This window comes from Brassica napus, chromosome C7 (assembly GCF_020379485.1).
Source record: "Brassica napus cultivar Da-Ae chromosome C7, Da-Ae, whole genome shotgun sequence".
NCBI classification, from domain to species: Eukaryota; Viridiplantae; Streptophyta; class Magnoliopsida; order Brassicales; family Brassicaceae; genus Brassica; species Brassica napus.
Genome location: NC_063450.1, coordinates 52,308,447 through 52,320,989, shown reverse-complemented (window position 1 = coordinate 52,320,989; position 12,543 = coordinate 52,308,447). Strand labels below are relative to the sequence as shown.

The following is a 12,543-nucleotide window of genomic DNA, read 5'->3' as shown; positions in this document are numbered from 1 at the left end:
GGAGCTGATATGATGACAAAGTCTTTGCCGAGGGGGAAGCTTGAAGTATGCCGAGGGATAGCCGGAATGGCTGTTTCCTCCACCTAGTCGGAGGGGGAGTTTGTTGGGTTCCTTCTAGATGGAGGAAACCCATTGGGTTTGGTTGGTGATAACAAAACTTGGAAGTTGGGCCATTGGTATTAGTCCATGAGATTAGTATTGGGCCTTGGAGGTTCTTAGGGTTAGTGAGACACATATATATAGTCTCTTGACCTAATTTTTTATGTAGAGACTTACAAGAATCAAAAAGACAAAAGAGACAAAAGAGGGAAGGAGGCAGAATTTCGTCTGGGTTTGTCAAGGCAGATTTGGAGGGTCAAACGGATCCTGATCGCTCTGATATTTTGTGGGAAGCTTCTTCAGTCAGTGAGTTAAAGGTTCACTGAAGGGATTTAGATTTCAACGGTTGGATCTTCTGTTGTCTGGGTTTTAGTGAAGCTGGTCGTCACAGTTCTTCAGCAGTGCTGTCTTGAGTGTTTGGTAAATCCGACGGTGAGATCTTCTCTGATTGAGCTGAAATTTGGCAGAGGTGTTTTTGACTGGTTTATCTTGGATTTGTACGGTGGGATTAGTCTCTGGTTGCTGGAATCCTTGTGAGCTGAGGTCGTTTGGTTTCTGCTGGTTTTGAAGCTTTGTATTGCTCTCTTGTTGTTGTTGTTCTTATGTTGGAGATAGCTCTTTGTAGCTTGAGTCTCTGTTCTGTTCAGGTTGTTGAACAGGGAGGACGTGGTTGTACTCACATACATTTATATAGTGGATTGTTGAGTGGACTACGGTCCCGTGGTTTTTCCTTCTCACATCGAGGAGGTTTTCCACGTAAAAAATGCTTGTCTCATTTAGTTATTGCTTTTATTATATCCTGCTATCGTCGAAGTATTTTTCTCTCAGATTCTCACAAGGTCAGGGGAAACACGATTGCTACATTCCGCTGCGCCTCGTGTCCGCTTTCCCCAACACTCTTACACATCAACGCGATGGAAGCAAAGCTAGGTGAGAAAGCTGACTTGATACATGCAGTATTCGGGAGACATATAAGAAAGGCTAATAAGAAAGGGATAAGATTAGACTATTAGCAATGACGAAAAAATGAAGTTTCTGAGCGGCAAGGAGACGGCCTAATCGTTTGAAAAACAAATTTAGATTGCACTATACATATAAAAGAATATATAATAATGATGTTAAAAATTTACATTCCAATGGTTAGGTTAACTACATATTTTTTTTCAAAAAAAGGCGTTAAAGGCGTTCATTTCCTTTCAGTCAGAGTAGTATATATATGTTCCTTTCCTTTTGGCCGACAAAAAAAAAAGTCAAGTAGTATATGTTTCCTAAGCTCACATTAAGCAACATGATAGCAGGGGCGGACGCACTAACAACGGTACGGGGTCACGTACCCCTACTGATTTTTATTTTTTCTTAAGTAACATAAACTAATTTGATGAACTAGTTTACAGAAGAAAATTAAAAATATGCCCCCATCAAAAAAAATTTTTACTGTTTCAAATATTGTGGCCCCGATTAGAAACGTTTCTAGATCCACCCCTGCATGATAGCATGAACTCTTCTCCAATGTAAACATTTCTTGCCTAGCAAATTTGTAGACATCCAATAAGCTTAAGGTGTTAACAAAAAAGATATTGTAAATGTTAAGAGGTAACTTCGTTGGAGACTTGGAGGTATCTAATCGTGTAATATTGTATTGTTTCAAAAAGCTGGCACTACTATATGTAGCAGAAAACTTATCCGTATAGTATAGGCATGTTACTTTGAAAAGGTGATGGAGTTGAAAAAGGAAAAAGACGACTTCACTGGGGATCGAACCCAGAATCTCTGGTTTCGTAGACCAGCGCCTTATCCATTGGGCCATGAAGTCTTTTTGCTTGTATTATTGAACCAAACATTCTATAGATTATAGATTTATTGCGTGCAAGAAAAGGAACCGTTTTGTGGGGGTAAAATATATAACACAGATTTGATAGGAAGTTTTAAGTATAGAGAAGCGGGGAAGAAGGAGAGGCGCTCAAAACTGAGTGAGAGAGAAACAGAGCCGATCGATTTTTATAGTAACATCTTTCTCTCTTCTTCATACCCTTTATTTCCTTTCTAAAAAGTTTACAAACGAGAGGATCTTGTAGAGGAAACAAACTAAGAAACCTAATAAACACACGCAATATATTTTGTCCTTTAAAGAGACTTGGATGGCAAGGAACAGGAAGGATAAAGATGGAGGATTCGGCACGGATGGTTTGGTTGCTGTGGCGATAGACAAAGACAAGAGCAGCCAAAATTCTCTGAAATGGGCTGTTGATAATTTGTTACAGAAAGGCCAAACCATCCTTCTCGTACATGTCAAGCCTCGTGCTTCCTCCGTCTCAACAAACCCTTCTACTAACCCAAACTCTTCTAGTAAGAAAACCTTTTTGTTTCTTCTTCTGTCTTCTTTCCTTTCTTGGAAGCTGATGGGTTGTTTGTGTTTTCTTTTCAGAGACGAGCCAAACAAATGGTGATTCTTCAGTGGTGACTGTAGAACCAGACGGCTCTTACAAACAGTTGTTCCTTCCCTTTCGTTGCCTTTGTTCACGCAAAGAAGTGAGTCAAAAACACTTTTACACAATGTTCTAAAAATCGGTCTAGGCATAGGCACTTAGGCAGCTCTAAGCGTCCGCCTACTTGGCAAATCAGACCTAAACAAAACGATTTTTATATAAAGCGTCTAATGGCCGCCTAGCGGTTTCTTGAACATTGGTTTTACATGTCCTCTTGTCTCTCTTACTATGCTTATTATGGTTGGATACTTGTTCAGATACAATGCAAAGATGTGTTGTTGGAGGATTCAGATGTGGGGAAAGCTTTAGTTGAATATGCAAATCAGGTTATTATTGAGGTGTTGGTGGTTGGTGCTTCCTCAAAAGGAGGCTTTCTCAGGTGTGTTTTTGTCTCTCTCTCTTTCCGGTTTGGCTGTGGATCAGATGTTAACATTTGGGTAATAAAACTCTGCAGGTTCAACAAACCTACAGACATTCCAGTAATCATTACAAAGAATGCACCAGATTTCTGCACTGTTTATGTCATAACCAAAGGAAAGCTTTCAACAAAGAGAGCAGCCTCTCGTACTGCGCCTTCTGTTTCTCCTTTGCGCATTGAGATTCAACAGAATAGCTCAAGGCCACAATATCCACGTTTGCCTTCTCCTGCAACTACTAACACAAGAGGTTTTTTAAAAATGGCTTTCTTTAGTGCTTCTTCACATGTCTCTCTCCTGTAAATACTGAGTTTGTTTGTTTGTTTCTTCTTGTTTCTTGTAGCAGCTGAGAGACAATCATTTGAGTCTCAGCGCAGGTCCCTTGACGACCAATCTGAGTCCTCCAGGTACACACATCTATCTTGTTTTTTACTTAACACGCTCACTTCAGACATGAAACTTCCTTGGTTGAAACAGGCCACCTTTCACTAGAAGAGGCCTGAATGGGAGATCATCATACGGAGATCTATCGATTCCAGATCCTGACATATCCTTGTTCAGCTCCGGAAGACCAAGTACTGAGCGTCACTCCCTTTCCTTGTTTGACAATTCTGACCAAAATCGGACTCCTCCTCCAAGGCTATCAAATTTCTCCGACATTGACAATGGTAGCTTCGAGTCGATGAACTACGGACAGGGGTCAATGGATATAAGCTCACCACCTGCTTCCTCAAGAGACTCATTTGAGAACGAAAGGTTTTCATCTGCTTCACCAGGAGGGGTAAAGACTGCTCTTCTCTGAATATTTTTGGACGTTGCTTACTAGATTCAAGATGGCTTATAATCGTGAGTTCTTGAAAACCAGGAGGATGTGGAGGCTGAGATGAGGAGGCTTAAACTGGAGTTGAAACAAACGATGGAAATGTACAGTTCAGCTTGCAAGGAAGCGCTCACATCAAAACGGAAGGTATATAGTCTCCATGACAATGAGTTGGTGTGGCTTCATTTTAAGTGAATTGTTGAATCTGCAGGCAACGGAGCTTCAACGCTGGAAGTTAGAAGAAGAGCGGAAGTACGAAGAGGCAAAGCAAGCAGAGGAAGCTGCGTTAGCCATTGCAGAGAAGGAGAAAGCAAAATCCAAAGCAGCACTGGAAGCAGCTGAAGCAGCTCAAAGGATCGCTGAAATGGAGTCCAAAAAGAGAATCAGTGCGGAGATGAAAGCTCTCAAGGAGACTGAGGAGAAAAAGAAAGCGGTGAATGCTTTAGCGAATGCAGATGTCAGATACAGGAAGTACTCCATCGAGGAGATTGAGGATGCGACAGAGTACTTTGATGAGAAGTACAAGATAGGAGGAGGAGGTTATGGACCTGTCTACAAGTGTTATCTGGATCAGACACCTGTGGCTGTGAAAGCTTTGCACACAGATGCAGCTCAAGGCAGGTCACAGTTTAAGCAAGAGGTGAAATCTCATAACAAAGTCAAGAAGACACTTTAGAACTTCATGCATCTGACTCTAATTAAGTGTTGTTTAACAATTAAACACAGGTTGAAGTGTTAAGCTGCATGAGGCACCCTCATATGGTTCTTCTGCTTGGAGCCTGCCCAGAAGGTGGGTGCTTAGTGTATGAGTTCATGTCCAATGGGAGCTTAGAAGACCGTCTTTTCCAACAAGGAGACAGCCCACCCCTCTCTTGGCAAACGCGGTTCAGAATCGCTGCAGAGATCGGCACTGTACTGTTGTACCTCCACCAGACTAAACCAGAACCACTTGTTCACCGTGATCTCAAGCCGGCAAACATCTTGCTAGACCGCAACTTTGTCAGCAAGGTTGCTGATGTTGGCCTGGCTAGGCTTGTCCCTCCATCGGTTGCAAACACTGTGACGCAATACCGCATGACATCAACTGCTGGCACGTTTTGCTACATCGATCCAGAGTATCAGCAGACAGGTATGCTGGGTGTGAAATCTGACATCTATTCACTCGGCATTATGTATCTGCAGATGATAACAGGAAAGCCACCAATGGGTCTAACTCGTTACATTGAGAGTGCCCTGGAGAAGGGGAATTTGAAAGATGTGCTTGATCCATCTGTCTCTGATTGGCCTGTTGAAGATACCACAGAGTTTGCCAAGTTGGCTCTCAAGTGTGCTGAGATAAGGAGGAAAGACAGACCTGATCTTTCCAAAGTTATCTTGCCAGAGCTCAACAGACTAAGAGCACGTGCTGAAGAATCAAGTCGGTCTGCAGTAGTCATCAACAGTCCCGGACCAAGCCCCACCGTTAGTCAAACGTCTTCCCCCAAGTTGTAAGCACTGATAACCCAATACAAAGATACGCATTTCAAACTTGAATCGTTTTACACAACTCATATCTTCTTCTCTAATATCCATTTGCAGGAACAAATGATTGATATTTCTATGACTGCTTCAGTAACCTCTGAAGTCTCAAGTTTTGTTGTGATGAACAAACTGATCTGCACAGAAATCAACAATCCATGTTTCACCAGAAGTTACATTTTGTATATACTCATGAAACGAGCAATTGAATTTGCATGCTCAGTGTATTGCCGCAGAGTGTCTTTCCCATATAGAAAATGTTCAAATTGTATATATGATTCTAGTTAACTTACCATCTAGTTCAGGATGGAGGAGATTCAAAGACAAAGCCATGAAACCTTTTGTATGCCTTCTCTAACATAAAGCAAATTCAAAGATACAGTAGTCCTTCTAATGAAACTTTCATATCATTAACAAATGTATTGTAATCTTACAATAGTATCCAATCTTTTTCGTTACGATTATTATTCTGCTTACCAAAAAGAATGTTCAAATAATTTCTATCAGAGCTAATGCTCTTCTTTATATGTGAAAGCTCACGAACCAATTGTAAATTAGCTCAACAGCTTAACGTTGTGGATTAGAGATTACATCGTCTCCACAACTTCATCTCCTTCTGATTCCTCATCTACTGTTGGCTTAATCCTCTTAGGTCTGCCACACAGTCTCACATTTTTGCCAGACAAGAGTTTCAGTGCTTTCTCTAAAGTAACCTCACTTGGTTCAGTGTTCTGCCAAGTAAAAAGTTATCCAAAATCAAAACGATAATCCTTTGAACGGGGAATCATGCAATAACATAGACAGCAAAGATCATATCATATTATCGATGCAGATCCACACCTCATTTCCTTATCAAGTATAAGACCAACATTACCTAATAAATGCTCTTCTAATTCTATTCTAAATCAAATGCAGCATATGACAGTACATAACTATACCTTTGGAACGGTAGCCATTGTGCGGCGATGTCGAACCGTAAATCCAGATTTACTTAGCTTCAAGGTCACAGGCTGTCCATCTTCTGGGTGGGTTCCCTAGTCATAAATCAGTAAACCCAGTCGTCAGCACTCCCAAATGTTAAAACATAAAACATCCCACTCAGAAAAGCAATAACTGTTAAACTTAAAATCCGTATTACCAGTGTCAGAGGATAGCGTAATAACTCGAGAGCACTTTCAAGCGTAATAGAGCTCACATCCTTTATCTATAAAGCACGGTTGCAAGGGAGTTTTCAGTAAGAGAACAGAAACATATAGATAATGTTTAATTGATAAAACTCCAACATACATGGGCTGCATTTGCTCGTTTTGGTAAGTGTCCTTTCTTGTCCTCACCAAGCTGTACATAATACCCATAAGGGCCGCACTTTAAAATAACCTGAACAAGGAAATGGATTCAGCAAATTAAAGTTGTAAGAAAACTTGTCAACAGAACAGGGTCAGAACAGCGAGACCTTCTCATTGGTATTGGGATGAAGACCCAGCAATTTGGGCTCTTCTACGCAGGTATTCCTTGGAGAATCATCTTCATCTTCATCCTCTCCATAAAGTGTTTTGGCAATGAATCTGCACATGAACAATATAGCTCAAATTATATCAGCGACCATGATAGTAACATTGATAGCTTCAGGTGAAAAGAATTTGTAGATTCAATAGCCTGCAACTTACTTGCACGAAGGGTAGCCATCACAGCCGATGAAATACCCCGTACCAAACTTGCTAACTTTGAAAATTAAGGTACCTTCCGAACAACTGAAATATGGAAAGAAACCCAATCATAACTGCACAATCTAGCAGAAGTGTGAAAGTGAAAGTGTTAGCATGGGTTGCCATTTTTTGAAAGGATGGTTTCTTCAAAATTATAAAGCAGATGCTCTATCCTGAAACTGATTAACTTAGATTATGTGCAAGGAAAAAAAGGTATGCAGACCTCGGGCAAGTTCTGGTAGGATCAGGAAGGGAAGAAAACAAAAAGTCCTCGTATTTTTTTTCCAACATTTTCTCCACCTGTAAATGTATAATAAATGTAAGAATCTAATAAAATAAGTGCAGAAAGTAGATTTTAAGAGTTCATTCTTCGAAGAACGTACCTGTTGGATTTGGACACTTTCGACACGTTTACAATACGCGCTGAATCGTGTCCAGTAGTCTCTTAGGAGACCTTTCCAATTAGTAACGCCACCAGAAACGTTGTCAAGCTGAAAGCAAAAATAAGTCATAATGAGAAAAACTGAGTATCTCATCTTGCCGTATTGTAAAGAACAAACTAAAAATCCACCTCGGTCTCCATATCAGCAGTAAAACTATAATCTGTGACCTCAGTGAAGTAGTTGGTAAGAAAAGCTGAAACCTGGAAACATAGTGCAGAGGTTAGAAAGATAACGTTGCGATCGTTAGTTTACTAAATCATCAATTAGTGAGCTTAAATGCTTAATTAATGAGGAAAATACCATCCTCCCACGGAACTCCGGATACAGTACTCGGCTCTTTATTGTTAGGTACTTTCTGTCCTGTGAACAAAAAAGGTGTCAAAATACTACAAGTTATGCCTCACATGAAATAAGGGTACTGCTAGTTTCAGATGACTATAGAGTCTCTTAACCTCTAGCAAGAAACAGAAGCACTAGAAAAAAAAGATACCACTTTCTTAACACAAGCACATACCTGTAAAACTTTAAATATAGATGCATATGTCGAGGGTCTACCTATCCCGAGCTCCTCAAGCTTTTTAATCTGAATCACATAAAAGCATGTATAACAGAATTACGCATTGTAAAACCTACCGAGAATACAATTATAAAGTATCATGCCTAATTTCTCTGCGTAACCACCAGATTCAGCAATCATACAAAAAATAAACCACTTATCAGTTCATGCTTAGCTGCCATCTTACTGAAACAGAGATGAGTTACTGTTAAAGAGAACTGTTTAGGATCAATCCTTAACTTCAACAATGAGAACATTGTGTAGAAGCTTTAGTGAAAGCATTATCTAGCTGAATGCGAACCAAAATGAACTACTGGAGAAGAAAATGTGAAGTATCAGATTCATTACATGTCTGACGTATTCAGTTTCCAGAATAAACTAGTTTTGGTATTAAAAATTGTGTCAGTTCTCATTTTCCCAACCGTATATCTTCCTCTTCGCCTATAGAAAACTTATTAACCGAAAACATAGTGTGGAATTGGATCTTAGATACTTCTGAGACAAAGGAAATTAGAATGCCATACCAGTGACCCTTCGGAATAGCGTGGTGGGGGCTGAGTATGGTGCTGCTTGAGCTCCACTTCACCAATATGTAACGGATCCCAATCCTGAAAAGAGGAGAAAGAAATGACAACCATGGTACAAAGCACAGGTAAAGAAAAAGTTGTGATATTAGGAATAATACCTTCAACAAACTGAGAGTTTCAAAAGTTTCCTCCCGCTCACTACTCTTTTCATCGTCTTTGGTTTTGATTGTCTTAGTTTCAGGGTCCTACAACAAAAATCAACAAAAACCTCTAAGCATATGTTCAAATAGAATAAGGATCCCTCATTAGCTGATAACAAACAAAATTAAAATCTAAATAGGAAAAAACGTCAAAATAAACGTGCAAATGGCAATCTAAAGCCAAACTTTATGAGTCATCGTACCTCGTAAACTGCCTGGTATCCAAGAAAAACGACTTTTGAGCATGATGATCTGAAGATAATTGATTCAGAGGCATTTCCAATATCAACTTGTATCTGAACAAGAAAAGAGTCAGAAATAAATTGGACAGATATGTTGGTTTCCAAAATATTAAACATTTAAACCTTAAACCACTCAATATTAGTTGATGGCAAATTCAGTTACATACTTTCTTTCCCTTTTTCTCTAGCTAGTCGACAAGAAAACCTAGCTAACATGCTACATGCAGGATTTGAAGTACAAATTAGCTCATATATTACCTGCACAACAGAAGCAGGCTCCATCTGACATGCCACAGATCGCGACCATATTAAGGTATACAATTTTAGAGAATCCGAATCAAGCAGGCTAGCAATCGTTGCTGGAGATGCATACAAAGATGTTGAGAGTTATGACAATAAACTGTATGGTAAATTATAGGTGATGACTAAAATCAATCTTATAATCTGAAGAAAGAGTGGTAAATTATTTACTTACATGGTAATCTACGTATATTGGTAGGTCTAATAGCTTCATGCGCCTCCTGAGCGTTCTTAACCTTTTTAAAATATTTACGAGGACCATCTGATGTAAAACTCTCCCCATACCTGCAGATAATAAGTCAATAGCTGCTAAATTTTTCTTGAGTCAAATGGATTAATGTAAAATAACTACGAATCCATTTATATCTCTTACCTTTCTACCACCAATGACTGTATATCCTTGATAGCTTCATCAGCTATCTGATGAGAACAGAAACAAACGAAAAATAAATCAAGAAAATCAAAATGAAGTTGTAACAAATAGCAAGATGAACCAGTCAGTAATAATTTTGAAAATCAAAACAAAAATGAATGCTCATAGCAGATAATACACAAGTATGGAGATTACCCACATGTAAACCATCTGTCCGCATGTATGTTATAAGACCAGTTGATTTACCATCAGACAGTTGGACACCTTCGTATAGTTTTTGAGCAAGCTGAAAAGTACTTATTATCAGAAACATAGACTCAATGAAAAGTAAATAAAACGAAAAAAAAAAAGGTTTCAGTTTCTCAACCTTCATGGTATATGCTGATGAAAAATGCAATTTGTTAGCTGCATCCTGCTGGAGGGTTGATGTTATATATGGAGTTGGTGGATTTCTCCGTGTAGTGCTTTTCTTAATGCTCTTCACTAGAAAACCTTCTGATCTTATCCTTTGCTCAATGTCCTGTGCATCTGCTTCAGAGCTGATAGAAAGCTGATTTAACTTTTTCGAATTTAGACTGGTCAAGTGAGCTGAAACAGTAGATGAACTATCTTTCCCTTGCACTTTGATCCCTACAGTCCAGTACTCCTGAGGTTTAAATCCGTCAATTTCACTTTCTCTATCACATATAAGTGCCAAAGCAGCAGACTGTACTCGCCCAGCTGAGGGGCAACCCGGAAGTTTCCTCCAAAGTAGTGGTGAAATATTAAAACCGATTAGGTAATCAAGAGCACGCCTTGCGAGATAGGCGTGTACCAAGTCCCCATCAATTTCTCGTGGGGATTGAAGTGCAGTTTTTATTGCTGACTCAGTGATCTCATGAAAAACAACCCTTGCTACTATCATACACTCATGTAAGGCACCTTGCTGCTGCAACATCTCAATGATGTGCCAGGCAATGGCCTCTCCTTCACGATCTGGATCCGATGCAAGAATCAGATTTTCAGCTCTGATAAATAAAGTAAACAGAATGAGATACAGAATCACATCAATAACATAGGAAAGAAGGAGCTCATATCATATGAAGCTGAAGCAGTCATATACTAGGTAGACAGGCAAGAAACCGTACCCATTTAATGCCATCTTTATGCTCTTAATATGAGTCCAGGCGGAAGATGGAACCTCCCAAACCATGCTAAAATCGTCATCTGGCCTGACTGAACCAGACCTTGAGGCCAGGTCTCTGATATGACCATAACTTGGCAAAACTTCGTACATGTCACCAAGATAACCCTGAATAACCTTTGCTTTCGTGATTGACTCAACGACAATAACAGATTTTCCACTTGGCGGAAAAAGTGGTTTAGAAGCATTTTGACCTCGATGCTCTATGCTGTTTTGCATGGGTTGAGCTTGAGGAACCTGCTTCTGTTTTGGTGTATTGCTTGCTTTTGCTGATGGAGAAGAGCTTTTTGCCACCTCCTTCTGAAAACTGTAATGTTAGATAACATAAGCAAGAGTATATCCAAAATATTTTAAATGCTTAATACCTTAACAGATGAAGACTTTCGATTTCCAGAACCAGAACGTTTTGGCTTGGGAACGCTTTTTGAACTCTCTTCTACAGAAACCTCCTCCGTAACTGGTACTGCTGAGGAAGATTTATCATCCACTTTCTTGCTCTTTGGCCGCCGCTTCGTTTTGACAGGAGAGGCTTGCTTAGCTTTGCTAGCAGTGGGATTGCTTGCTTCTGTTTTTGATGGGGCAGAACTTTTGGGCTCCTCAACAGTGGGATCTTTTGCCACCTCCTTCTGAGAACACTACAATGTCAGGTAAAATACTTAAGGGTGAAACTACTATTTTAAAAAATTTAATACCTTAGCAGATGAAGATTTTCGATTTCCAGAACCTTTTGGCTTGGGAACAGCATTCAAACTCTCTTCCAGAACCGAAACCGCTGGAGAAGATTTATCTTCGACTTTCTTGCTCTTTGGGCGCCGTTTTGGTTTGACAGTAGAGACTTTCTTACCGATGCTAGCAGCAGGTGAAGGTGCAGTTGATAACTCCACCTTGATGCCACTGCTAACATCTCCAATAACCGGTTCAGTAGAAGTCACTACCGCTTCAACTCCAGAGGAAGCCAAAACCTCATGCTTCTTATTAAACTTCCTGATAACCTTATCCTTATTCCCAGTATTAGGGACTTGAGAAAAATATCTCCCTGGAAACGTTCTGAAACTACTTCCAAAAGACGTTAAGCTGCTCCAATGTGCAGCATAACTAACAGAACTGATCGAAGGAAGTGCGCAAGCTAAGGTAAAACAACTTGCGTTCTCTCTTTTAAACTGAAGCTGGCATACATTTCTAACGACTTTATCAATCCTAACTACTGAAGAGGAAGATGAGGCTGGAAAACTCTGAATTGTCCTGCACTGCAACTGCAACAGACAAAAACAAGTAATCGCCACAATCTCCATGAGTTCTGGTGATGAATTCTCACTAAAGTATAAAGATTTAGCCATAAAGAACAAAACTTTGAATCGATAAGCATCCCCACTAGTGGAAACACAAACCTTAGCCATGAGAGGACGAAGAGACAGAGGTGAAGTCGAAGAAGGAGACTTAGCAGCCGCAAGTGAGAGCGTTCTCTGCATTTGGGAACAGAGACTAACTGATTCAGACAGTTTCAAATCGTCTTACAAGTGGGTCTGTTGCTTTTTCGTATATCCATCCGAAGAAGAAAGATTTTGCTAAATGGCGGAGGAGGAAGGAGAGGAGATTTCTGGTAAAGAAAATGTGAAGGGTTTATACCTCTCTGAGAGGTTTATCTGTTTATTATAATCCGAGTCGGGTCGGATC

The 12,543-nt window shown here is 39.9% G+C and overlaps 2 protein-coding genes and 1 non-coding gene across 6 annotated transcripts; 1 reads left to right on the top strand and 2 right to left on the bottom strand.

Annotated features, from left to right (window-relative positions):
• Positions 1–1,839: 1,839 nt before the first annotated feature.
• TRNAR-ACG lies at positions 1,840–1,912 on the bottom strand. The gene has a single exon. It is a non-coding gene; the product is annotated as a tRNA-Arg (tRNA).
• Positions 1,913–2,097: 185 nt separating this feature from the next.
• On the top strand, positions 2,098–5,483 carry LOC106411524 (U-box domain-containing protein 35-like). Of its 2 annotated transcripts, none has more exons than XM_013852307.3 (10): positions 2,098–2,445; positions 2,525–2,628; positions 2,843–2,964; positions 3,040–3,251; positions 3,348–3,408; positions 3,479–3,782; positions 3,867–3,968; positions 4,033–4,461; positions 4,548–5,308; positions 5,400–5,483. In XM_013852307.3, the coding sequence occupies exons 1-10, from the start codon at positions 2,238–2,240 to the stop codon at positions 5,407–5,409; spliced, it is 2,313 nt and encodes a 770-aa protein (XP_013707761.3). In that variant the 5' UTR covers positions 2,098–2,237; the 3' UTR covers positions 5,410–5,483. The 2 variants fall into 2 exon arrangements, with proteins under 2 accessions (XP_013707761.3, XP_013707760.2); XM_013852306.3 differs by having other exon boundaries at positions 3,345–3,408.
• Positions 5,484–5,721: 238 nt separating this feature from the next.
• LOC106411523 (DNA topoisomerase 1-like) lies at positions 5,722–12,502 on the bottom strand. 3 transcript variants are annotated; one of them, XM_048763272.1, is made up of 23 exons: positions 12,258–12,502; positions 11,562–12,128; positions 11,235–11,495; positions 10,814–11,169; positions 10,054–10,693; positions 9,886–9,972; positions 9,687–9,733; positions 9,489–9,598; positions 9,272–9,372; positions 8,975–9,067; positions 8,730–8,816; positions 8,569–8,652; positions 8,003–8,071; positions 7,789–7,848; positions 7,617–7,688; positions 7,429–7,536; positions 7,269–7,345; positions 7,007–7,090; positions 6,793–6,904; positions 6,627–6,716; positions 6,478–6,543; positions 6,278–6,373; positions 5,722–6,070 (listed from the first exon to the last, which is right to left on the bottom strand). In XM_048763272.1, exons 1-23 carry the CDS (start codon positions 12,336–12,338, stop codon positions 5,927–5,929), a joined length of 3,492 nt encoding a protein of 1,163 aa, XP_048619229.1. In that variant the 5' UTR covers positions 12,339–12,502; the 3' UTR covers positions 5,722–5,926. The 3 variants fall into 3 exon arrangements, 2 of the variants coding, with proteins under 2 accessions (XP_048619229.1, XP_013707759.1); XM_013852305.3 differs by having other exon boundaries at positions 11,562–12,122; XR_007326358.1 differs by lacking the exons at positions 5,722–6,070; positions 6,278–6,373; positions 6,478–6,543 and having other exon boundaries at positions 7,007–7,128.
• Positions 12,503–12,543: the final 41 nt, after the last annotated feature.

Coding starts and splice junctions, on each gene's coding strand:
- LOC106411524 (XM_013852306.3), top strand. CDS start 2,238: ATGGCAAGGAACAGGAAGGATAAAGATGGAGGATTCGGCACGGATGGT. Junction 3,252..3,344: donor TGCAACTACTAACACAAGAG/GTTTTTTAAAAA, acceptor TGTTTCTTGTAG/CAGCTGAGAGACAATCATTT. Junction 3,969..4,032: donor CGCTCACATCAAAACGGAAG/GTATATAGTCTC, acceptor TTGAATCTGCAG/GCAACGGAGCTTCAACGCTG.
- LOC106411523 (XM_048763272.1), bottom strand. CDS start 12,338: ATGCAGAGAACGCTCTCACTTGCGGCTGCTAAGTCTCCTTCTTCGACT. Junction 9,973..10,053: donor CATCAGCATATACCATGAAG/GTTGAGAAACTG, acceptor AGTACTTTTCAG/CTTGCTCAAAAACTATACGA. Junction 7,849..8,002: donor CTATATTTAAAGTTTTACAG/GTATGTGCTTGT, acceptor TTTTGTTCACAG/GACAGAAAGTACCTAACAAT.